Consider the following 19,611-nt stretch of genomic DNA (forward strand, 5'->3'; position numbering starts at 1 on the left):
GCGTCCAGAGCCTGTGCTCCGCAACGGGAGAGGCCACAACAGTGAGAGGCCCACATACCACCAAAAAAAAAAAAAAAAAAAAATTCACACATAAGAATATACAAAAAAATAGAGAAAAATGCTAACACTTTATATTAAACTAAATTTTTTTCTTCAAGATATTAACATTTTGTTGTAGTTCCTTCTATTTTTTGTCCTCAAACTTAATACATCTCATAGCATGCTTATACTACTATTAATTGCTTCTTTTCACTAAACAGTATAGCATGTACGTTTATTTCTTCCATGACCTTAAATACAGACCCTTCTTCTCCAGTCTCAAGTAGCAGTAACAAAAAGCACCTGCATGGCACCCCCTTCTCTAGATCTTCACTATGTTCTTAACCTCTTTAAGCTTCCTCTTTCTGATCTGACAAATGACAGCATTAGTTTAAATGACCTCTATATGATTAAAAGTTACAAGATTAAAGAGGAAATCCCTTTTGACTTAACTCTTCCCATTTAAGCTTTTCTAGAACATACCAGGCCTGTATTTAAGAAGGCAGATGCCAGCTTCCTCTGTCCCACCACTTAGTAAGCATATCCTGTTGAAAATAATTTGATTCTTGTGATTCTTGATAATTCAGGACTTTTAGATATTTCAGGATTAGTATTCCCATCAGAAGTGATCTTGGGACTGCCCTGGTGGCTCAGTGGTTAAGAATCCACCTGCCAATGCAGGGGACATGGGTTCAAGCCCTGGTCCAGGAAGATCCCACATAATGTGGAGCAACTAAGCCCATGTGCCACAACTACTAAGCCTGCGCTCTAGAGCCCATGAGCCACAACTACTGAAGCCCACACACCTAGAGCCCGTGCTCCGCAACAAAGACAAGCCACCACAATGAGAAGCACAGGCACCACAATGAAGAGTAGACCCCACTCGCCGCAATTAGAGAAAGCCCGCATGCAGCAACAGACCCAACGCAGCCAAAAATAAATAAATTAAATTAAATCAAATTTTAAAAAAGAAGTGATTTTATTTGTAGTGATTCCAGTTTATATACAAGAAATTCTTATTTAAATATAAAGAGAAAAATCATTAATTATAATCTGTTTTTCTTCTTACTAATTCTACCATTGAAGCAGAATATAAAGGGATTAGCTTTTAGAGTGTTTTTTTTTAACTGTCCTAATTAATGGAATTTCACATATAATAAACTGTCAATTCTTTTCCATGTATACAGATTTATAGAAACATGAGCTCTTACCTTAACTGGGAAGCTACATTTTCCAGTACGAACTCCTTCTTCATCTGTCTGCCACTGATGTGGACGACTGGCCTCTGGAACATAAACATCTTTCTTTCTCCTAAAACTTTGCCGTAGTTTATTCATTTTAATTTTTACAAGCTGTAAAAGAAGTATGAAAAGGAAGTTATTACTTTCTCACATATTTAAAGTTTGGATTACCGTCCTAATAAAAAACTAGTATCCCAAATTAAAGGTTTTGTTTTAGGGGGAAATGAGCAATTAGTATACTTCCTCTTAGAGTAACTCTAAGTTCAAACAAACAAATCACTTCACTTTTTGAAAAGACAATTATAATGCTATTCTTGTAAAACAACAATAACCTGTTGTAGGATCTGAAGAGATGTTATTCTAAGAACTTTCAAGTACTTTAATTGCAATAATCCAATAAGTATTCCTCCTGATCTACCTCTCAAATCCATTCTAACTCCTGAATAAGGAAATTTGTACCTGTAGCCAAATTATAAACTGCTAACAATTTTTGAAAATATTCTGAAAACTTTGATCCTTATTAAGAAAAAAACATTCTGGAACACTGAAATTTGGGGATCTTTTTGGCTTACTATCAGAAGACACTAAGCAAAGCAGGGATTTCAACAGCCTTTTGTAAAAGATATTTTATAAAAAGAAATAAAGTTTCCCTTAAACATACTTAAAGAAGAAAAAGTTCTAGGATTACATTATTCTAAAGAAGAAATTTCTTGCAAGTAGTATGACATCAGAATGTACTTTCATATTCATAATCATTACAGATATGAAAGTAATCTAATAGTTTTCGATGACAAAGGTCCAAGTCTCATCATTAACTCTGTAAATTAAAAAGTATTAAACTACAGTCAGTGTTTTTGTTTTGTTACTGGAAGAGGCACTTCTCTAATGCTTTCAAAGGTACAGTAGAAATCACAAAACTACAGGGAAGGAAGCCTTATCTGATAAGAAACAATGGAGCATTTAAGAGCCAATGAATAAACATAATGATTAAGTGTCCCTTTATAGGGCAAATCTCAAAATCTGAAACCAATACCTTCAGTTTTCTGTTAAGGAGCATTGCTCATTCTTTCCATGAGGGATTTAAGCACCTCAACCAGTCTAAAAAAGAGATCTTAACTTGAGAAAATGATGTGACAAAGCTATATAAAGGAAACATCTTCTCTGTCAGGAGTGTTAAATAACAAGGGATGGAACATTAATTCCCACATAACACCAATGAAAGACTTGAAAATCAAAGTTTGCATTCTGAGGAAAAATCATTTTGTATTTTAAAGTTCATAATGCCACAGCAGAACTATTACCAAATTAGCTAATTTATACAGACAGGCCAATCGTACCACACATTTTTCTTAAAAGGTAAAAATTCTGACAGATGAATGGCAATGTAAAAATCTCTGGATTTTCTAAAAATCAATTTATTATTTCTCAATTCAAAGTTGATTTATAGAGTAGATGAGGTAGATATTAAACAATCAAAAGACTCGACAAAAGGTAATCCATCCCTTTGCCTTTAAGTAGATCACTCATTCCTAAACTACCTTAAATGAGAGCCTACCTTAATCTAACAGACTTCCAAAAAGACTTCCATAACCTTCCTTGATAATACATCCTGTTACATACTTTCATATCACATTTTAAAAATATACACAAATACAAATATAAGAAAATAAAAAGCACCTATATCCTTGCTCAAGTTGGTACCCTAAGAATCTTGAGGCAAAAAGCCTATATGATTCCTTTCTTTTTAATTTCTTTCTCTTAGCAAAAAAAAGACTACACACCTACCCAGCTGGCCAACCCAAACACCTGAAAGTCATCCCCACTTCTATTCTTTCTCTGACCAATACCTATGGATCTTACCTCCTTAGTATATCTTGAATTAATTCCCCCACCCACCACATCGGTTCTACTATCCTCATTTTTGCTTAAATCATTGCAAAAGCTTAACAACTTAACGGTCTCTTTGCTTCCATGAGAGGTCCATTCCGATCTGTTCTCCTGACTACTGCCAGAGTGCTTTCTAAAACACAAATCTGACCATGCAATTACTCTGCTTAAAATCCTTCAATTGCGTCACATCACTTTCAAGATAAAGTCCAAATTCCCAAGCATGGCAAACAGTCCTTTTTTTTAATCTGGCTTCACTCACCAGCCCCATTCACATGCTGAGCTCCAGCCATATGAAACTACTTACAGTTCTCCAAACAAGGCATGCTATCTTTCAGAGCCTCTGTACATGTTCCTTCATCTGCCTAGAAAGACCTTTCTCTACTTGCTTCTGTTGAAGTTTACTCATCTTTAAAGTGTCAGCTCAGAGTCTTCATAGAAGCTAGCATTTTTTCTGACAAGCCCCTATCTGGTCTGGGTCCTTGCATTTCATATGATTCCCACGAACACCCTCTGCTTAACTCTATTACTCTACTCCTCAAGACTTACAGCAATTTTCTATTTCCTTTATGGTAGGCTATATCTTATTTGTTTAAACTTATTTGTTTAAATAGTACCTCTGCATCCTAATACAGTGCCTGTCATATATATGGCATACTATAAATTTGAAGAAATGAAAGATAAAATAAAGCCCAACGTATTAGATGATATTTACTAGGTAGGATAAATGTAGACATGTAAGACCAGAGAATCATCGATGTTGGAAGAGACTGCATTTAATAGTAGGCCAACCCCCCACTGCCAAAGGAACTACTTTGACAACTTCCCTTAGAGGAAGACATCCAACCTCTGTCTAAATAGCTCTATTACAAATTTATTTGCTCTTGGGCAGTTATTTATTGTTGTACCACTCTACTGACCAATAAGAGAACAGACTGGAAGTGTCAGTTGGTTTGGGGGTCTAAATATCATGTCACTTTCAGTACTAAAATGCTTTGCAATCAGCATTTCTACAAAGAAAATTATGTGTCAGTGATTCTTGAACTATGCTTTAGGTAGCCCTAGGATTTCCATAGAGGAGTCCCCAGGACCAGCAGTTGTTTGGAAGGGAAGAGGAGTTACAAGACTGCACAAAACTCTCAGGAGGAGCTTCAGGTCCCTGTCACAGCTTCAAACAGACAAGCTCCACTTTCTCTGATTTACATGTCAGGGCTCCATGTAAAAGTTTAAGGAAAGGGTTTCACAGCCGGAAATTTTTGAAAATTAGTGATATTAATTATAATTGTTCTAAAATGAACTTGGCAAAGTGAAAATACACAATGACAGTATCTTGCTTGTTACTTCTTAATGAGTAACTACCACTGGCCTGTAAAATAATCTAGCAATTAAGATAATAATTAATACAAGGAAGAAACCAAACATTCTGTTTTCAAGTAATCTACGTATAATGATTTTGCTTACAAAAAAAAAAACAGATAATAAGAAAAAAATAAAAAAAGTTAATTCAAAGTAACGTTTACTATTGGTCCTCAGCAAGGTTGAACTTTACTCCCAAATAAAGAAAATCATACCCCTTGTGACAGTCCTGGTTGAATATAGGTAAAGAATATATTTTTGTAACTATAAAACCTGAGAACCAACTTATTTTGTCCTTTCCTACAAACTAAATTTTTTAAAAATGAAATTCCCATTCTACTAGAATTTTCAAAGGTCACTAGGTACAACTTAATTGCCAAATTCAGAAAATCTTTTCACCGTTCTCATTCCTTAAATGCTCTGCAAAATTTGACACCACAATTCCACCTCTCCTTTGTACACGTGTTTCCTCCCTGCCTTCCCCCGTCCCCATACTCTACTCCTCTGGTTTATCTTCTTCACTTCTGTCTCTACTGACGCCTTTGAGGGCTTCCTCTACTTTCTCCTACACATTGAGGGTATTCCCCAAATATCAGTCCTCCACTGGTGTTCTCTTTGCATTATCACTCTTGGAGAAATAATCAATACAAACTATTACCCCAACTATGATCATTTCCTAATTGTACTCTTAAGTCTTACTCTCTTACTCAAATTTCTACATTTGGGTGCATCAACGCTGTCTCAATCACATTAATTTCAAGTTAAATCATCACCTCTTATCTCCTATTCCTTTGGTCTTCACCCCTCTGACCCAATTTGTTTGGGTCAGTAAAAACTGTCTGAAAACTTACCATGTGCTGGGCCCTGTTATTAATGCTAGTGGATACAGAAATTAGGAAGACAACTTGCCTTTTGGTGGCTCTCTTCCCTTATAAAAGGTTAATTTCTACACAATATGGGGAATGTAATAATAATACTATACACAGTATGGCCTAGAAGCAGTCTAGGTTCAGGAAACATTTCCTGTAGGAGATACTGCCTGAGTTAAGTTTTAAAAGAACAAACATTAGCCACATACTGTGTGGAGTAGGAGGGAAAAGATATTTCAGGTAGAGGCAACAGCATCAACAAAACACAGATTCAGGAAATCTATGAATTAACTGAGTCAACATGATGTAACTGTGCTCCAGGAAAGTATTTTTGCCCAAAATGAAAATGATAAGACTGTAAGCCAAGAATTAGCTTCACTGTGTCAGGAAAGTTTTACAAACCAATTTATCTGGGCAAACAATTTGTACATCAGGGCAAACAGCTCTCCTGACAGGATAACAGACTGCTTCAATTCAAGAACCTTTTCTTGTTAAGTCCACTAATTTTAAATATTGTGTCACAAACTTTGCCCATCCCAACCAGTTCCCCACCTTGAAGGACCTGCCTTAAACCATGTGAGTTCAGATCTCAAAACCCTAGAAATACCCTTTCCTAACTTCCCCTAACTACCAAGAGTCTTTCAAAGTGGTGCTCTCCCTTGCTGCAGTAAGTTTAATAACCTCAGCTTTGCTTGGTCAACAGGACTCTCTTTATGGGGAAAGTCAAGAGCAGGAATTTATTATAGAAGGTGAGGAAGAGGGAGAAATCCAAATATGACTCCTAAGTTTTAAGCCTCAGTAAACTGGATGGATGAATTCAGCAAACTGAATTGTTGAATTTGAGGGGTCTGTTTATAGGGCTTCTAGGTGGAGATATGTATAAGCCTGAAGTTCAGGGAAGAGATCAGGGCAACCATAAGCAGTCACGATGGGTGAAACTTTTCTTGCGATGATTTCATTATTTCCCTATTTTTCCTAATAGGAGTTAGGATACAGTAAGTAGAATTAAACCCAGCACACTCAAACATGAATAAATAGAGGTGCACACACCATATAACTGGCCAGTATGAATTAACATAACCATAGCAGTGATTAAATTTTTGCAGTGCTTGCATTCTAGATAGTAAACAGCCACTGTGCTGAGCCCCTAGCCTAGGATCTACCCCTCGACCTTCCATAATCCAACAACTGGTTCAGCTGAGTAGTAAGGCCAGTGAATATTTTGATTGGTCAGTAACAATGTAAGTCAGATTCCAAAAGTCTCATCTCTCTCAGGCACAGTTGTTAGCTTCCCCAAACGGTTGGCCTGCCTTTATGTGCCTCTGCCCAGTTCCAGGTAGGCACAGCAAGGATGATACAACAGTACTCACCAGCCCTCCACCCTGTCTACCATGGTCCTGAATGTTGGCCCCCAATGCCACATGTTCCCCCAGTGAAATGTGGAATAGACTTGTTAGGGGAGACAGTACCTTTAGCAGTGACACTAGCTCCCCAGGAGTCAAACAGACTAACTAGCTCTTTGTTAGGCTGGATAAAAAAGCAAGACCCAACCATGTGTTGCCTACAATAAACCCACTTAAACCTAGAAAAATGGTACAGATGAACCGGTTTTCAGGGCAGAAATAAAGACACAGACGTGGAGAACAAATGTATGGACACCAAGGGGGGAAAGTGGCGGGTGGGGTGGTGGTGGTGGTGTGATGAAATGGGAGATTGGGATTGACATGTATACACTGATATGTATCAAATGGATAATTAATAAGAACCTGCTGTATAAAAATAAAATAAAATTCAAAAATAAATAAATAAATAAACCCACTTAAAATATAAAGACACAAATAGGTTAAAAGTAAAATGATAGAGAACAGTATACCATATTAATATAAGTCAAAAGAAAGCTGGAGTGGCTATATACGCCCCCCACAATAATTAATAGAATAAGTAGGAAGAAAACCATCAAGGATATAAACAGCAAGACTTGAACAACAGTTATCAACCAGCATGACCTGATTGACATTTATAGAACATTCCACCCAATGACAACAGAATATACATTCTAATCAAGTGCATGTGGAACATTTACCAATACAGAACATTTTCTGGGCCATAAAACAAGTCTCAAATTTAAAAGGCTTCAAGTCACGCAAAGTATGATCTCTGACCACAATGGAATTAAATTGCCAAATATTTGGAAACTAAATAACACATTTCAAAATAGCCCACAGGTCAAAGTAGAAATCGAAAAGGAATTTAGAAAGTATTCTGAACTGAATGAAAACACAATATACCAACATTTGTGGGATGTAACAAAAGCAGTACTTAGAAATTTATAGCACTAAACCAGTGGTTCTCAACCGGGGGTGGGAGGGGCAATCTTGTGCATTTGGCAATATCTGGAGGAGACATTTTTGGTTGTCACTAGGGGAGATGCCACTGACATCTCATGGATAGTGGTCAGAGATACTGTTAAACATCCTATGCATAGGCCAGCCCCTGACAACAAAGAACTATCCAGCTTAAAATGTCAATAGTGTCACTACTGAGAAACCCTGCACTAAACGTCTATATTAGAAAATAAGAAAGGTCTTACTTAAAACAATGACCTTAGCTTCTACTTATAGAAACTAAAAGGACAAAGAAATGCAAAGTAAGCAGAAAAAAAGGAAATAGTAGGAATCAAAGCAGAAAGCAATAAAGTAGGAAAATAGAAACACAGAGAAAAGGAAACCAAAAGCTGGCTCTTTTAGAAGATTAAAAAAACTGATAAACCTATAGCTGGACTATTTAGGGGGAAAAAACATACAAATTACCAATATCAAGAATGAGAGAGGTGTCGTCTCTAATATTCTACAGATATGAAAAATAAGGGAATATTATGAACAAGTTTGTGCCCATAAATTCAACAACTCAGATGAAATGGAAAAATTCCTTTCAAGTTACAAACTTTCATAGCTTATTCAAGAAGAAATAGATAACCCAAAATAGTCCTATATCTATTAATGAAACTGAATTTATAGTTTAAAATCTTTCCACAAATACAACTCCTGGGCTAAATAGATTCACTGGTGAATTCTGCCAAACATTTAAGGAAGAAATCATACCAATTCTACACAAACTCTTCCCAAAAAATTGAAGAGGAGGGACTATTTCTCAAATCATTCTACCAGGCTAAGATCACCTGATACCAAAACCAAACAAAGACATTATTTAAGCTTCTTAAATAGATAGACCAATATCTCTCATGAACATACACACAGAAATTCTAAACAAAATTTTAGCAAATCAAACTAAAAAAATACATTAAAAATATATCATGACTACATGGAGTTTTTCTAATAAATGCAGTTAGTCAACATTTGAAAATCAATCAACACAAGTCACCTTATTAGCAAACTAAAAATGTCCCTGTCAATATGTAAGGTTATATAGCTCATGACAAACTGTACCTTTCCTTCTCCAAATTCACAAACAGATTATATACTGAACCGAGATTTTTTTTAATTGGTTAAAATTCAACTAATTATAAGCATAAATTCTTTTCTTTCTCTATCTCCCATAGAGAGTTCATATTTAGCCCTGACTTCTTTGTGATTTCTAGTCTTGTACTTCCAACTCCAATTCAAATGTCTCCAAATCAATTTATCTTTCCTTTCAAACAAGCTCTTTTTCCTGACTTCCCTATTTCTACGTAACACCTTTACATCCATTAAAGCTTTGAAATGAGAAGAGCATACTCTAAGGTTCATCTCTGACACTTTTCCATAATTCTTCCATACCAAGTCCATCAATAGGTGCTACTGGATGGGAATAGGTAAAAATATCTCTGGTATTCAGCCATTCAGCATTTCTATTCCTAATTGCCCTGGCAGAAAAATCACTTCATCCATGAACCTCTGCAACAGCCCCTGGACTCCAAGTCCCCTTGCCTCTAATCTCCTTACATAGTTGTGCCAGATTAATATTCCTAAAATTTTTCTTTGAATGTGTTCAAAAACTGTTGGGCTTGAAAAAGGTTGGGTTCAAGTTGTGGAGGTTCCTGAATGCCTGACTCAGACATTTAACTTTAGGATCTTCAACAGTCCAGCCTTGTCTCCCAAAGCTTCCCTGCATAATCCTATGAAGATCAGACCTTTCAAATATGCTGTGGCTTTCTCACTTCTTTCTCTTTCTTCACCCTGTATATTCTACTTGTAATATTTTACTTTCCTCCTCGTTCAACTAAAATACTACACTAGGATATGATAAGGAAGCTGATTTTAAGATAATTTTATCATGTAATAGATGTGACTTGTAAAGAACAGGAAAAACAGAAAAATCCAAAGAATGAAATACAAATGACCTGTAATCCCACTAAACAGAAATAACCTCCATCAACATTTTAGAGTTTTCTCCTTTGTTTTTTTTCTATGCAGATATGCTTCCATTTTTTCTTTTTATAAACGAGGGATCACATGATATCTTTCTCTCAGCAAGGCAAATTTGAAAATCTTTCCATCCCTTTCAGAGTAGCATGCTTTTATTTATAATCTAGGTCAATAATTCAGAGAAACAAGAATTTTATGCTAGTTATAATCAAAACTTCATATTTAAAAATGAAAATGTTTCAATTTATTTGAAGACAAAATTTATTTTGTCTAGTTCATTTATTTACATGAATTTTAAATTATATATAAAAGACCTCAAATATTTTAATTAAAATTCAGTCAGCAAGTATTTACTGACAATACAGAACAAAACCCCTGCCTCTATGAAGGAGATAGACAGAAAATAAATAGCCAGATTATTCACAGTGGTGTGCTGACTGACAAGATCCAACTGTCAAACTTTCAGCAAGTTTGTGAACTGGGTGCTAAATATAGCCTTTATTACAAATTAAATTATATGTTATAATTATATAAGTTATATAATAACTTATAATTATATAAATTACTTTAAAACAAAGGTAAAAACTCATCACTTCCTTTCTTTTTTTTTTAACTACATTTTACTATTATCTATGCTCTTGGGGTTATTTATGATTTTCTATCTGTAAGGTAGAAATACTATCCAATGCCGGGCTATTGTACATCTCTTCCCAACAACACGTTCAGTTCAGTGACTTCATGTTGGTAACTTGAAATCGGCCATGGTGGAAGTATTTACACTACAGAATTTGGCAAAACTACCAATCACTGCTTGATTTATTGTTCTGTGACTGTCTAGATCTAAGAAACTGATGGAGAAAATGTTAAGATTCAGACTGAACTTAAAAATGTGTGTCTATAACCATTACATTGTGAATAGCACAAAAATTTTGAGGAAATATTCTTCCATTACTTGAAAACTATTATCCAATTCAGCAAAGAAGTCTCTTACGTCAATGACAAATGAGTGAAATTTTGACAAACATCTTCACTGCTTCACTTTCATCTTACTCACTAAACAAGCAAAAATATCAACCATCATTCATGTTGGAACTATAATTGGAGAACTAATTGTGAAACATTTACCCGAACACCACCAACTCTGTGGTATGTTAGAGGTGGTAAATGCTATGCAGAAAAAGATGAACAGGGTTAAGAGGGGAATTAGAAGTACTGGAGGCAGGGATGAAATTTTAAATTAAGAAAGTAACACTTGAGCAAAGAATTGAAGAAGGTAAAAAAGTGAGCCAGGCAGTAGGATGAGCGTTCCAGAAAAAGAAAATAATTAATGCAAAGGTCCTGAGGGGATAGCTTGCCTAGAGTGTCTGACAAACAAAAGAAGGTCTGTGTGTCCAGTGCAAAAATGAAGACAAGAGAATAGGAGAGATGAGACCAGATGGGTTACACAGGACAAAGTAATATAGGACCCTGTGGGCCAAACACTTTGGTTTTTCCTCTGAGAGAAATGGGGAGCCACTGGAGGGTTCTAAAAGGAAGCACCTATATTTTACATTTGGCCGCGTGGTTAAGAATAGATTGAAGAGAACAAGAATGAAGCAGGGAGACAATTAGGAGGCTACTATAATAATCCAGCAGATGACAGTGAACTGAATCCAGACGGTTAGTACTAGAAGTGCTCCTGAATCTTGTTTTCATGCCTGCTCTAGAAAATGCACTATTTGATGATATAATATCTGTTGAAATCAGATTTAGAGTATTTAAATGGGAGAAAGGTTTATATTAAATTCCAGTGCTGGAATTAAAGGCAGTTTTCTAAAAGTATTTGCTCGACTGTTTCAAATAGGAAATCTTATCTATAATATTAATCAAAAGATCAGCTAAATTATCATACTTTTCATGGTAATTAACCTCATGCTTGACAAGATAAATAGATTTCTTGAACACTACCTAAGTATACGAGTGTATGAAGGATTACAAGTACACGTGGTAATCTGCTCTACCCAGGAAAGACCAAAAAAAGAACAAGAAGAAATAATAAATATTAGGCATCTACTGTGAATGGTACTTTAACAGGAGTTTCATGTGCAAGTTTACAGACTGTTAAGAAATACTGTCCCTGGGCTTCCCTGGTGGTGCAGTGGTTAAGAATCCACCTGCCAATGTAGGGGACACGGTTTCGAGCCCTGGTCCGGGAAGATCCCACATGCCACAGAACAGCTAAGCCCGTGAGCCACAACTGCTGAGCCTGCGCTCTAGAGCCCGTGAGCCACAGCTACTGAGCCCATGCACCACAACTACTGAAGCCTGCATGCCTAGAGCCCAAGTTCCGCAACAAGAGAAGCCACCACAATGAGAAGCCCATCGACACAATCAGAGAAAGCCTGCGTGCAGCAACAAAGACCCAACACAGCCAAAAATAAATAAAATAAATAATTTTTAAAAAGACACTATATACCATTTTACATCTGTCAGTTTTGCAAATATTAAAGAATCAGACAATAAAATATGGAGCAACGGGCACTCTCATACTCTTACAGGAGCATAAACCAGCGCAACCATTTTGATAAGTAATTTGGCATTGTCTAGGAAAGTTGAAGACTCACATATCCTTACAACTCAGCAGTTCCTTCTCTAGGTGTATATCCTAGAGAAACTCTTAAACATGTACACAAGAAGGTGTGCAAGATAATGTCTGTGTAGTATTGTTTATTATTTGTAACAGTAAAATAAACACGAGAATCTAATTATCCATCAACACAAGAAATACAGAATATTCACACTATTAGAATACCATGCAGAAATAAAAATAAGACTTCAACTGAAACATTTTTTAAAATAAAAAATTTAAGAGAAAAAGAAGTAAAAATAAATCATCTACAGCTATAACTATCAACATGGATGAATCTCACAATCATAATGTTGAGGGAGGATGGAAGCAAACTGTTTATATTATGATATATATAAGATATATATGATATATATATGATATATATATAAGGATATATTATTTATATCCTTTATACAAATACTAACAACTCAGAGAATACTGCCTGTGTACCAGGCACTGTACACTGTGCACTTTGCATATAATGACTCATTTTATTCTCACAATAGCCCTATCAGGTAGATTCTATTTTTAATCTCTTGCTCTTAGTCCCCTCACATTACCTCTCAAAATTATGCAAAACTAAACATGATAACATTTAGGGATATGTGTATAGAAATAGAAAGAAAAACAAGAGAATGATAAACATAATTAAGGGCAGGGTTCAAGCCCTGGTCCGGGAAGATCCCACATGCCGCGGAGCAACTAAGCCCGTGCACCACAGCTACTGAGCCTGTGCTCTAGAGCCTGTGAGCCACAACTACTGAGCCCAAGTGCCACAACTACTGAAGCCTGCATGCCTAGAGCCCATGCTCTGCAACAAGAGAAGCCACTACAATGAGAAGCCCACGCACTGCAACAAAGAGTAGCCCCCGCTCACCACGACTAGAGAAAGCCCATGTGCAGCAACAAAGACCCAACACAGCCAAAAAAATAAATAAATAAAAAATAAAATAAAGAAATAAAAAAAGAAAAACAAGTCACATTTAGTTATAAAATTTAAGTCTCACTTTTACTAAAAAGAATAAAGTTACTGAAATTCAGTTTGTCCAGCCCAATCGAAAATGAACCAGATGGAAATTCTCTGCAGTCCAGTGGTTAGGACTACATGCTTTCACAGCTGAGGACTCAGGTTCCATCCCTGATCAGGAAACTAAGATCCTGCAAGCCACGTGGTGTGGCCAAATAGAATAAAATAAAATAAAATGAGCCAGAAAAAAATAATTTAAAAAAGAAAAAAATATTTTTTTAAAGAGAAAATAAAATGAAATGAACCAGAGGCTTCTGCAGGGCCAATAGAGAGCTACAACTCTTAGGAAAATGGGGACTTTTCTCTCTAGAGTTTTTTTTCCTTCTAAATTATGCTTGTTTGCTTTTCTTTGTTCTATTGACACAATTACACCTCTAACTTTAGGCCCCTCTTGTATATACATTATAAGGAAGATTGGACAAGACACTGGTTTAGAAAATTCACTATAAGAAAAAAAAACCATAAATGCTAAATAGCACATACTTGATATACACAGATATAGACAAGACACATACAGGAAACTTGACCTTGACACTTAAGATAGTTTCCCTTTAAGAAAGAAAAAGAAAAATCAAAGTTAGGGAAAATCATAAAATTACTCTAATTGTTACAACAGTATTAGTTGGTTTCAAATGTAAAAATATATAAACTAAAATATAAAACCAGGGGTACCATTCTGAATAGCTGAAAAAAAAAAATAAACTCACAAATTTCCTTAGATTAGCTAAATTTATTTTTTCAGGACACTCTAATCTCACAGGGTCAAGTTCCAAAGATAGCACTAAAAGCAAAAAATCATATAAATTCAAAATAACACTGGGAATATTTTTTTTTGTGGCTGCCTTGGGTCTTTGTTGCTGTGCGTGAGCTTTCTCTAGTTGCGAGAGCGGGGGCTACTCTTCGTTGCGGTGCACGGACTTCTCATTGTGGTGGCTTCTCTTTGTTGTGGAGCACGGGCTCTAGGCGCATGGGCTTCAGTAGTTGCGGCACATGGGCTCAGTAGTTGTGGCTCTTGGGCTCTAGAGCGCAGGCTCAGTAGTTGTGGCACACAGGCTTAGTTGCTCCGTGGCATGTGGGATCTTCCCAGACCAGGGCTTAAACCCGTGATCCCTGTTGGCAGGCGGATTCTTAACCACTGTGCCACCAGGGAAGTCCCAACACTGGGAATACTTTAAATCATCCACAAAGTACCACAGTACACTCTCTTGCAATAAATGCAACACAGCCAAGGATTATTTGTAATATGGAACAGTTTGCTGTTTTCAACTGAACACAGTTGAAGGAGCTTGCTAATGTTTAGGAATTATGCTATGAGAAAAATATCTACCTAGCACTAGAACCGCAGAGCATGCTCACAGTATGGGAGGCACAAGAACACTGTACAGCAGAAACTCACTGAGAACAGCAGAGAATCTAAATTTAAATTTAATTATATTGTTTTTAACTCTCACTTTTATTTTACTGTTCTCTGAACAAACACGGTTGAATGTGAATATATACAATTCCACTATATTCTTCATCACACTTCTACTCCAGAATTCTATAACTTACAAGAAAAAAATTGCACTGACTGTCCATCTGCCAATAATAGTAATAACAGTAATAATTTGTTCAATCACTAAAAATGTAAGCTAAAAATGCCATATATTAAATCACCATTTAAAGTATAATATTACACCATAAAGTATTTCATTTTCGAATTTTATTTCTTTGATTTCTACTATTTCTTGTGATGTGAAACTTGCTTTCAAGATTTAGAATGAAGGAAAGAAATCCTTTTATTTGATCAAGTTAAGTAAGTGAAAAAATGTAAGGAATCCTAGACTCTTACCATGGAAAGGACTTAGAGGTAGGTCATCTAGTCAATCACCTACTCAATCAGTGAATCCTAAGAGTTCTGGATTTCATTAAATATTGGTCTAAGTGGCATAAGAGGTAGGTCATCTAGTCAATCACCTACTCAATCAGTGAATCCTAAGAGTTCTGGATTTCATTAAATATTGGTCTAACTGGCGTAGTCTGCCTAACAGGAAACAATTTATAATTTATTAAGTTGTATCACTAGCTCAGTGTTCCACTTAGGCACTGAGCCAAATGAAAAGTAACAAAGTACAGATTCATCACCAACTGTGAAATAAATATGTCCAGTACTTAACCTATAGGACTAATAAGGTTCATTTTAAAAGTTCACGCTCAGTTTTGTGAGAAAGTTATGTTACAAACAGATTCATGGAAAAGTAGAGAGAACAAAGGGTTGGTTCGTTTGTTTTTTGAATCTGCTTCTCAAAGGAAACATTCATTCAGTTCATGTATAATCCTAGGTGTCAGTAAATTTGAAATATGCATTTCACCTTGACTTTTTTTAATTAATGGGTTTCATATGTTAGGGTATCCTGAATACTGTATTGCCTTATTTCAGAAAACCCTGCCATCTATGGCATTTTCAAAGAAAAAAAATTTAAGAACAGATTACTTTAATTTTCAATAGCTAAAACTAAAAATTATTTTATCAGCTGTCAGTCCAAAGGTTTAAAAACAACAACAAATTGAGTCTGGGCTGCCCTAAAGATTGGTATTTGAGAAGAGATTACTGTCACAGTATGAATGTTGAAGCTCTCTAGGGACATTCTACTCCTCAGCCCTGATTACCATTCAGACCACGTGTTCTCGACCAGGGCATCTGCATAGGCTCTTCAGATTTAGCAATGCCCTAAGATTTTGTACAAATCTGAATGCACATGTATCTGTGCACTTTCTGGGGTCAGATTCTTCAACTTTCTTTGGTATCTCAAAGGATTCTATAACTACCAAAAATTTAAGAACCACTGATTTAAACAGTATTCCATGATCCTTATCTATAATCTGACTTTATTTTCAGATTTCTGCTTTACTAATTTTCATATTGTCCACAAAATTCTCCCTTTTGTTTTGATACATGGCTTCTTTACTCACTCCTTAAAAATAGTGGAAAACTAGAGCTTCATAAAATGAGGAAAGACCCTATCTACTTAAAACTGCAGTCAGGGACTTCCCTGGTGGTCCAGTGGATAAGACTCCGCACTCCCAATGCAGAGGGCCTGGGTTCAATCTCTGGTCAGGGAACTAGATCCCGCATAAACGCCACAACTAACAGTTCGCATGCCGCAACGAAGATCCCGCATGCTGCCACTAAGACCTGGAGCAGCCAAAATAGATAGATAGATAGATAAATTTAAAAATAAAAATAAAATTGCAGTCAAAGTTGGTTTCAAAAGCTGAACCTATATATATTTAAGAAACATTTAAAAAAGAAAGCTATCTCTTCTGAGAGTTTTTCTTTCAGTTACACAACCAATTTTATCTTTTAGTTGATCACTTGCCTTTCAACTGAGAAAACAATTGCTGAACTGAATTTGCGGTTCAGCTATTCTTACCTTTATCTTTTAAGGCATGTTGAGACTTAACAGATAAAAATACATGACCATCACCCCTAATCCCACAACACACATATACAGAGACTGACTTCCTAAGATGCTGTTCCTTCAAGAATTAAACCTTTACTTATAGAACAAAATTGTTTTGCTCTGATATAGCAAGGACTGATTTAGCAAGGAACATCTTGATGAAAAAGGGCATAAATGCTGAGAATGCTAGCCTACTTTTCAACTGACGTTCCTCCTCTAAGCATCTGTCAAGTGTGGGATAAGAAAAAGGTGCTGCAATCTGGAGAGGCAGACTAGAATAAAAATATATTTGGTTCCAAGAATTTTTAAAAAAAACAGAAATGCCACTGGAAAAATGAAAGACATAAGAAGGTTGAAAACAGCTCTGCTCTCCTTTACTGACAAATAACTTCACAAATTATCTACACATATCATCTCTTCAATCCTTTAACCCTCTCCAATCTGACTCCTTCCTTTCCCTCACAACCCTCTCCCTTCATCCAAGCCATCAACAAAAGACTTGTAAATGTATCTTAAATCTGTCCACTGCTCTTCACTACCATCAGAATCATGGTCCAAGATTACTTCATATCCTACCTGAACCACCATCAACAAGTATTTATTTCTATTTCCTCTGCTGTCCCCTTCTGATCAACTATGTACAAGGTAGCCAGCGTAATCTTTAAAAATGGATCATGGCACTGAGTAATAGTTCCACGGCTTCCCAATGCATCTTCAAATTAAATCCAAACTCTCAGCATTCAGAGTCAGTATGGCATAATAATTCACAAAGCTCAAGAAGTGCTTGGAACAGTGGCCAGCACTTCACTAATGCGCAGCAGATGTTAGCGTATTAAGGTATAGCCCCTGCCTGCTCTCCTACCTCGAGGTGACACTCTCCTCAACTAACTAGTATTCTTTCAGTTAACTGCAAGCTCTTTCCCACTTTGGGCCTACTGTTTCCGTCTGTCTAAAATGTTTTTCTCTCAGAACCTTCAAGAACTTCTGTCTTTGGGACCTCCCTGGTGGTCCAGGGGTTAAGACTCTGTGCTCCCAACTCAGGGGGGCCGGGTTCGATCCCTGCGGTGAGGGAACTAGATCCGCATGCCACCAACTAAGACCCGGCACAGACAAATAAATATTAAAAGAACAAAAAAACTTCTGTCTTCCGCTCATACTTCAAGTCTCAACCTAAATGTCACCTCATTGATGAGGCCTTCTTTCCCTCTCTTTCTAAATACAATCCCCTATAATTCTTTTTTTTTAAACAACTTTATTGGAGTATAATTGCTTTACAATGGTGTGTTAGTTTCTGCTTTATAACAAAGTGAATCACTTATACATATACATATGTCCCCATATCTCTTCCTTCTTGTGTCTCCCTCCCTCTCACCCTCCCTATCCCACCCATCTAGGTGGTCACAAAGCACCGATCTGATCTCCCTATGTTATGCGGCTGCTTGCCACTAGCTATCAATTTTACATTTGGTAGTGTATATATGTCCATGCCACTCTCCCACTTTCTCCCAGCTTAACCTTCCCCCTACCTGTATCCTCAAGTCCATCCTCAAGTAGGTCTGCGTCTTTATTCCCGTCTTGCCCCTAGGTTCTTCATGACCATTCTTTTGTTTTTTTTAGATTCCATATATATGTGTTAGCATACGGTATTTATTTTTCTCTTTCTGACTTACTTCACTCTGTATGACAGACACTAGGGTCCATCCACCTCACTACAAATAACTCCATTTCGTTTCTTTTTATGGCTGAGTAATATTCCATTGTATATATGTGCCACATCGTCTTTATCCATTCATCTGTCGAGGGACACTGAGGTTGCTTCCATGTCCTGGCTATTGTAAATAAAGCTGCAGTGAACATTGTGGTATGTGACTCTTTTGAATTATGGTTTTCTCAGGGTATATGCGCAGTAGTGGGACTGCTGGGTCGTATGGTAGTTCTATTTGTAGTTTTTTATGGAACCTCCATACTCTTCTCCATAGTGGCTGTATCAATTTACATTCCCACCAACAGTGCAAGAGGGTGCCCTTTTCTCCACACCCTCTTCAGCATTAATTGTTTGTAGATTTTTTTGATGATGGCCATTCTGACTGGTGTGAGATGATATCTCATTGTAGTTTTGATTTGCATTTCTCTAATGATGAATGATGTTGAGCATTCTTTCGTGTGTGTGTTGGCAATCTGTATATCTCGTTGGAGAAATGTCTGTTTAGGTCTTCTGCCCATTTTTGGATTGGGCTGTTTGTTTTTTGATATTGAGCTGCACGAGCTGCTTGTAAATTGTGGAGATTAATCCTCTGTCAGTTGCTTCATTTGCAAATATTTTCACCCATTCTGAGGGCTGTCTTTTCGTCTTATGATTTCCTTTGCTGTGCAAAAGCTTTTAAGTTTCATTAGGTCTCATTTGTTTATTTTTGTTTTTATTTCCATTTCTCTAGGAGGTGGGTCAAAAAGGATCTTGCTGTGATTTATGTCATAGAGTGTTCTGCCTATGTTTTCCTCTAAGAGTTTGATAGTGTCTGGCCTTAACATTTAGGTCTTTAATCCATTTTGAGCTTACTTTTGTGTATGGTGTTAGGGAGTGTTCTAATTTCATACTTTTACATGTACCAGTCCAGATGGACTTGGAGTCTGTCATACAGAGTGAAGTAAGTCAGAAGGAGAAAAACAAATACCGTATGCTAACACATATATATGGAATCTAAAAAAAAAAAATGGTTCTGAAGAACCTAGGGGCAGGACGGGAATAAAGATGCAGACCTACTAGAGAATGGACTTAA

At 36.5% G+C, this 19,611-nt stretch overlaps 1 protein-coding gene across 10 annotated transcripts in view; it reads right to left on the bottom strand.

The window, feature by feature from the left end:
* Positions 1–19,611, bottom strand: part of NUMB (NUMB endocytic adaptor protein) — a 190,378-nt gene that overhangs the window by 64,439 nt on the left and 106,328 nt on the right. For 3 of the 10 annotated variants that reach the window (XM_028496132.2, XM_028496129.2, XM_028496128.2), the window contains exons 1-2: positions 18,361–19,340; positions 1,251–1,391 (exon numbers count right to left, since the gene is read on the bottom strand). In XM_028496132.2, the coding sequence (XP_028351933.1) occupies positions 1,251–1,391; positions 18,361–18,378 (159 nt within the window). In that variant the 5' untranslated portion in view covers positions 18,379–19,340. Of the gene's footprint in view, positions 1–1,250; positions 1,392–18,360; positions 19,342–19,611 lie in introns of those variants that run through there. The other 7 variants (XM_028496131.2, XM_028496136.2, XM_028496134.2 and 4 more) reach the window with 4 other exon arrangements.

The sequence above is a fragment of the Physeter macrocephalus genome, chromosome 11, assembly GCF_002837175.3.
Source record: "Physeter macrocephalus isolate SW-GA chromosome 11, ASM283717v5, whole genome shotgun sequence".
Taxonomy (NCBI): Eukaryota; Metazoa; Chordata; class Mammalia; order Artiodactyla; family Physeteridae; genus Physeter; species Physeter macrocephalus.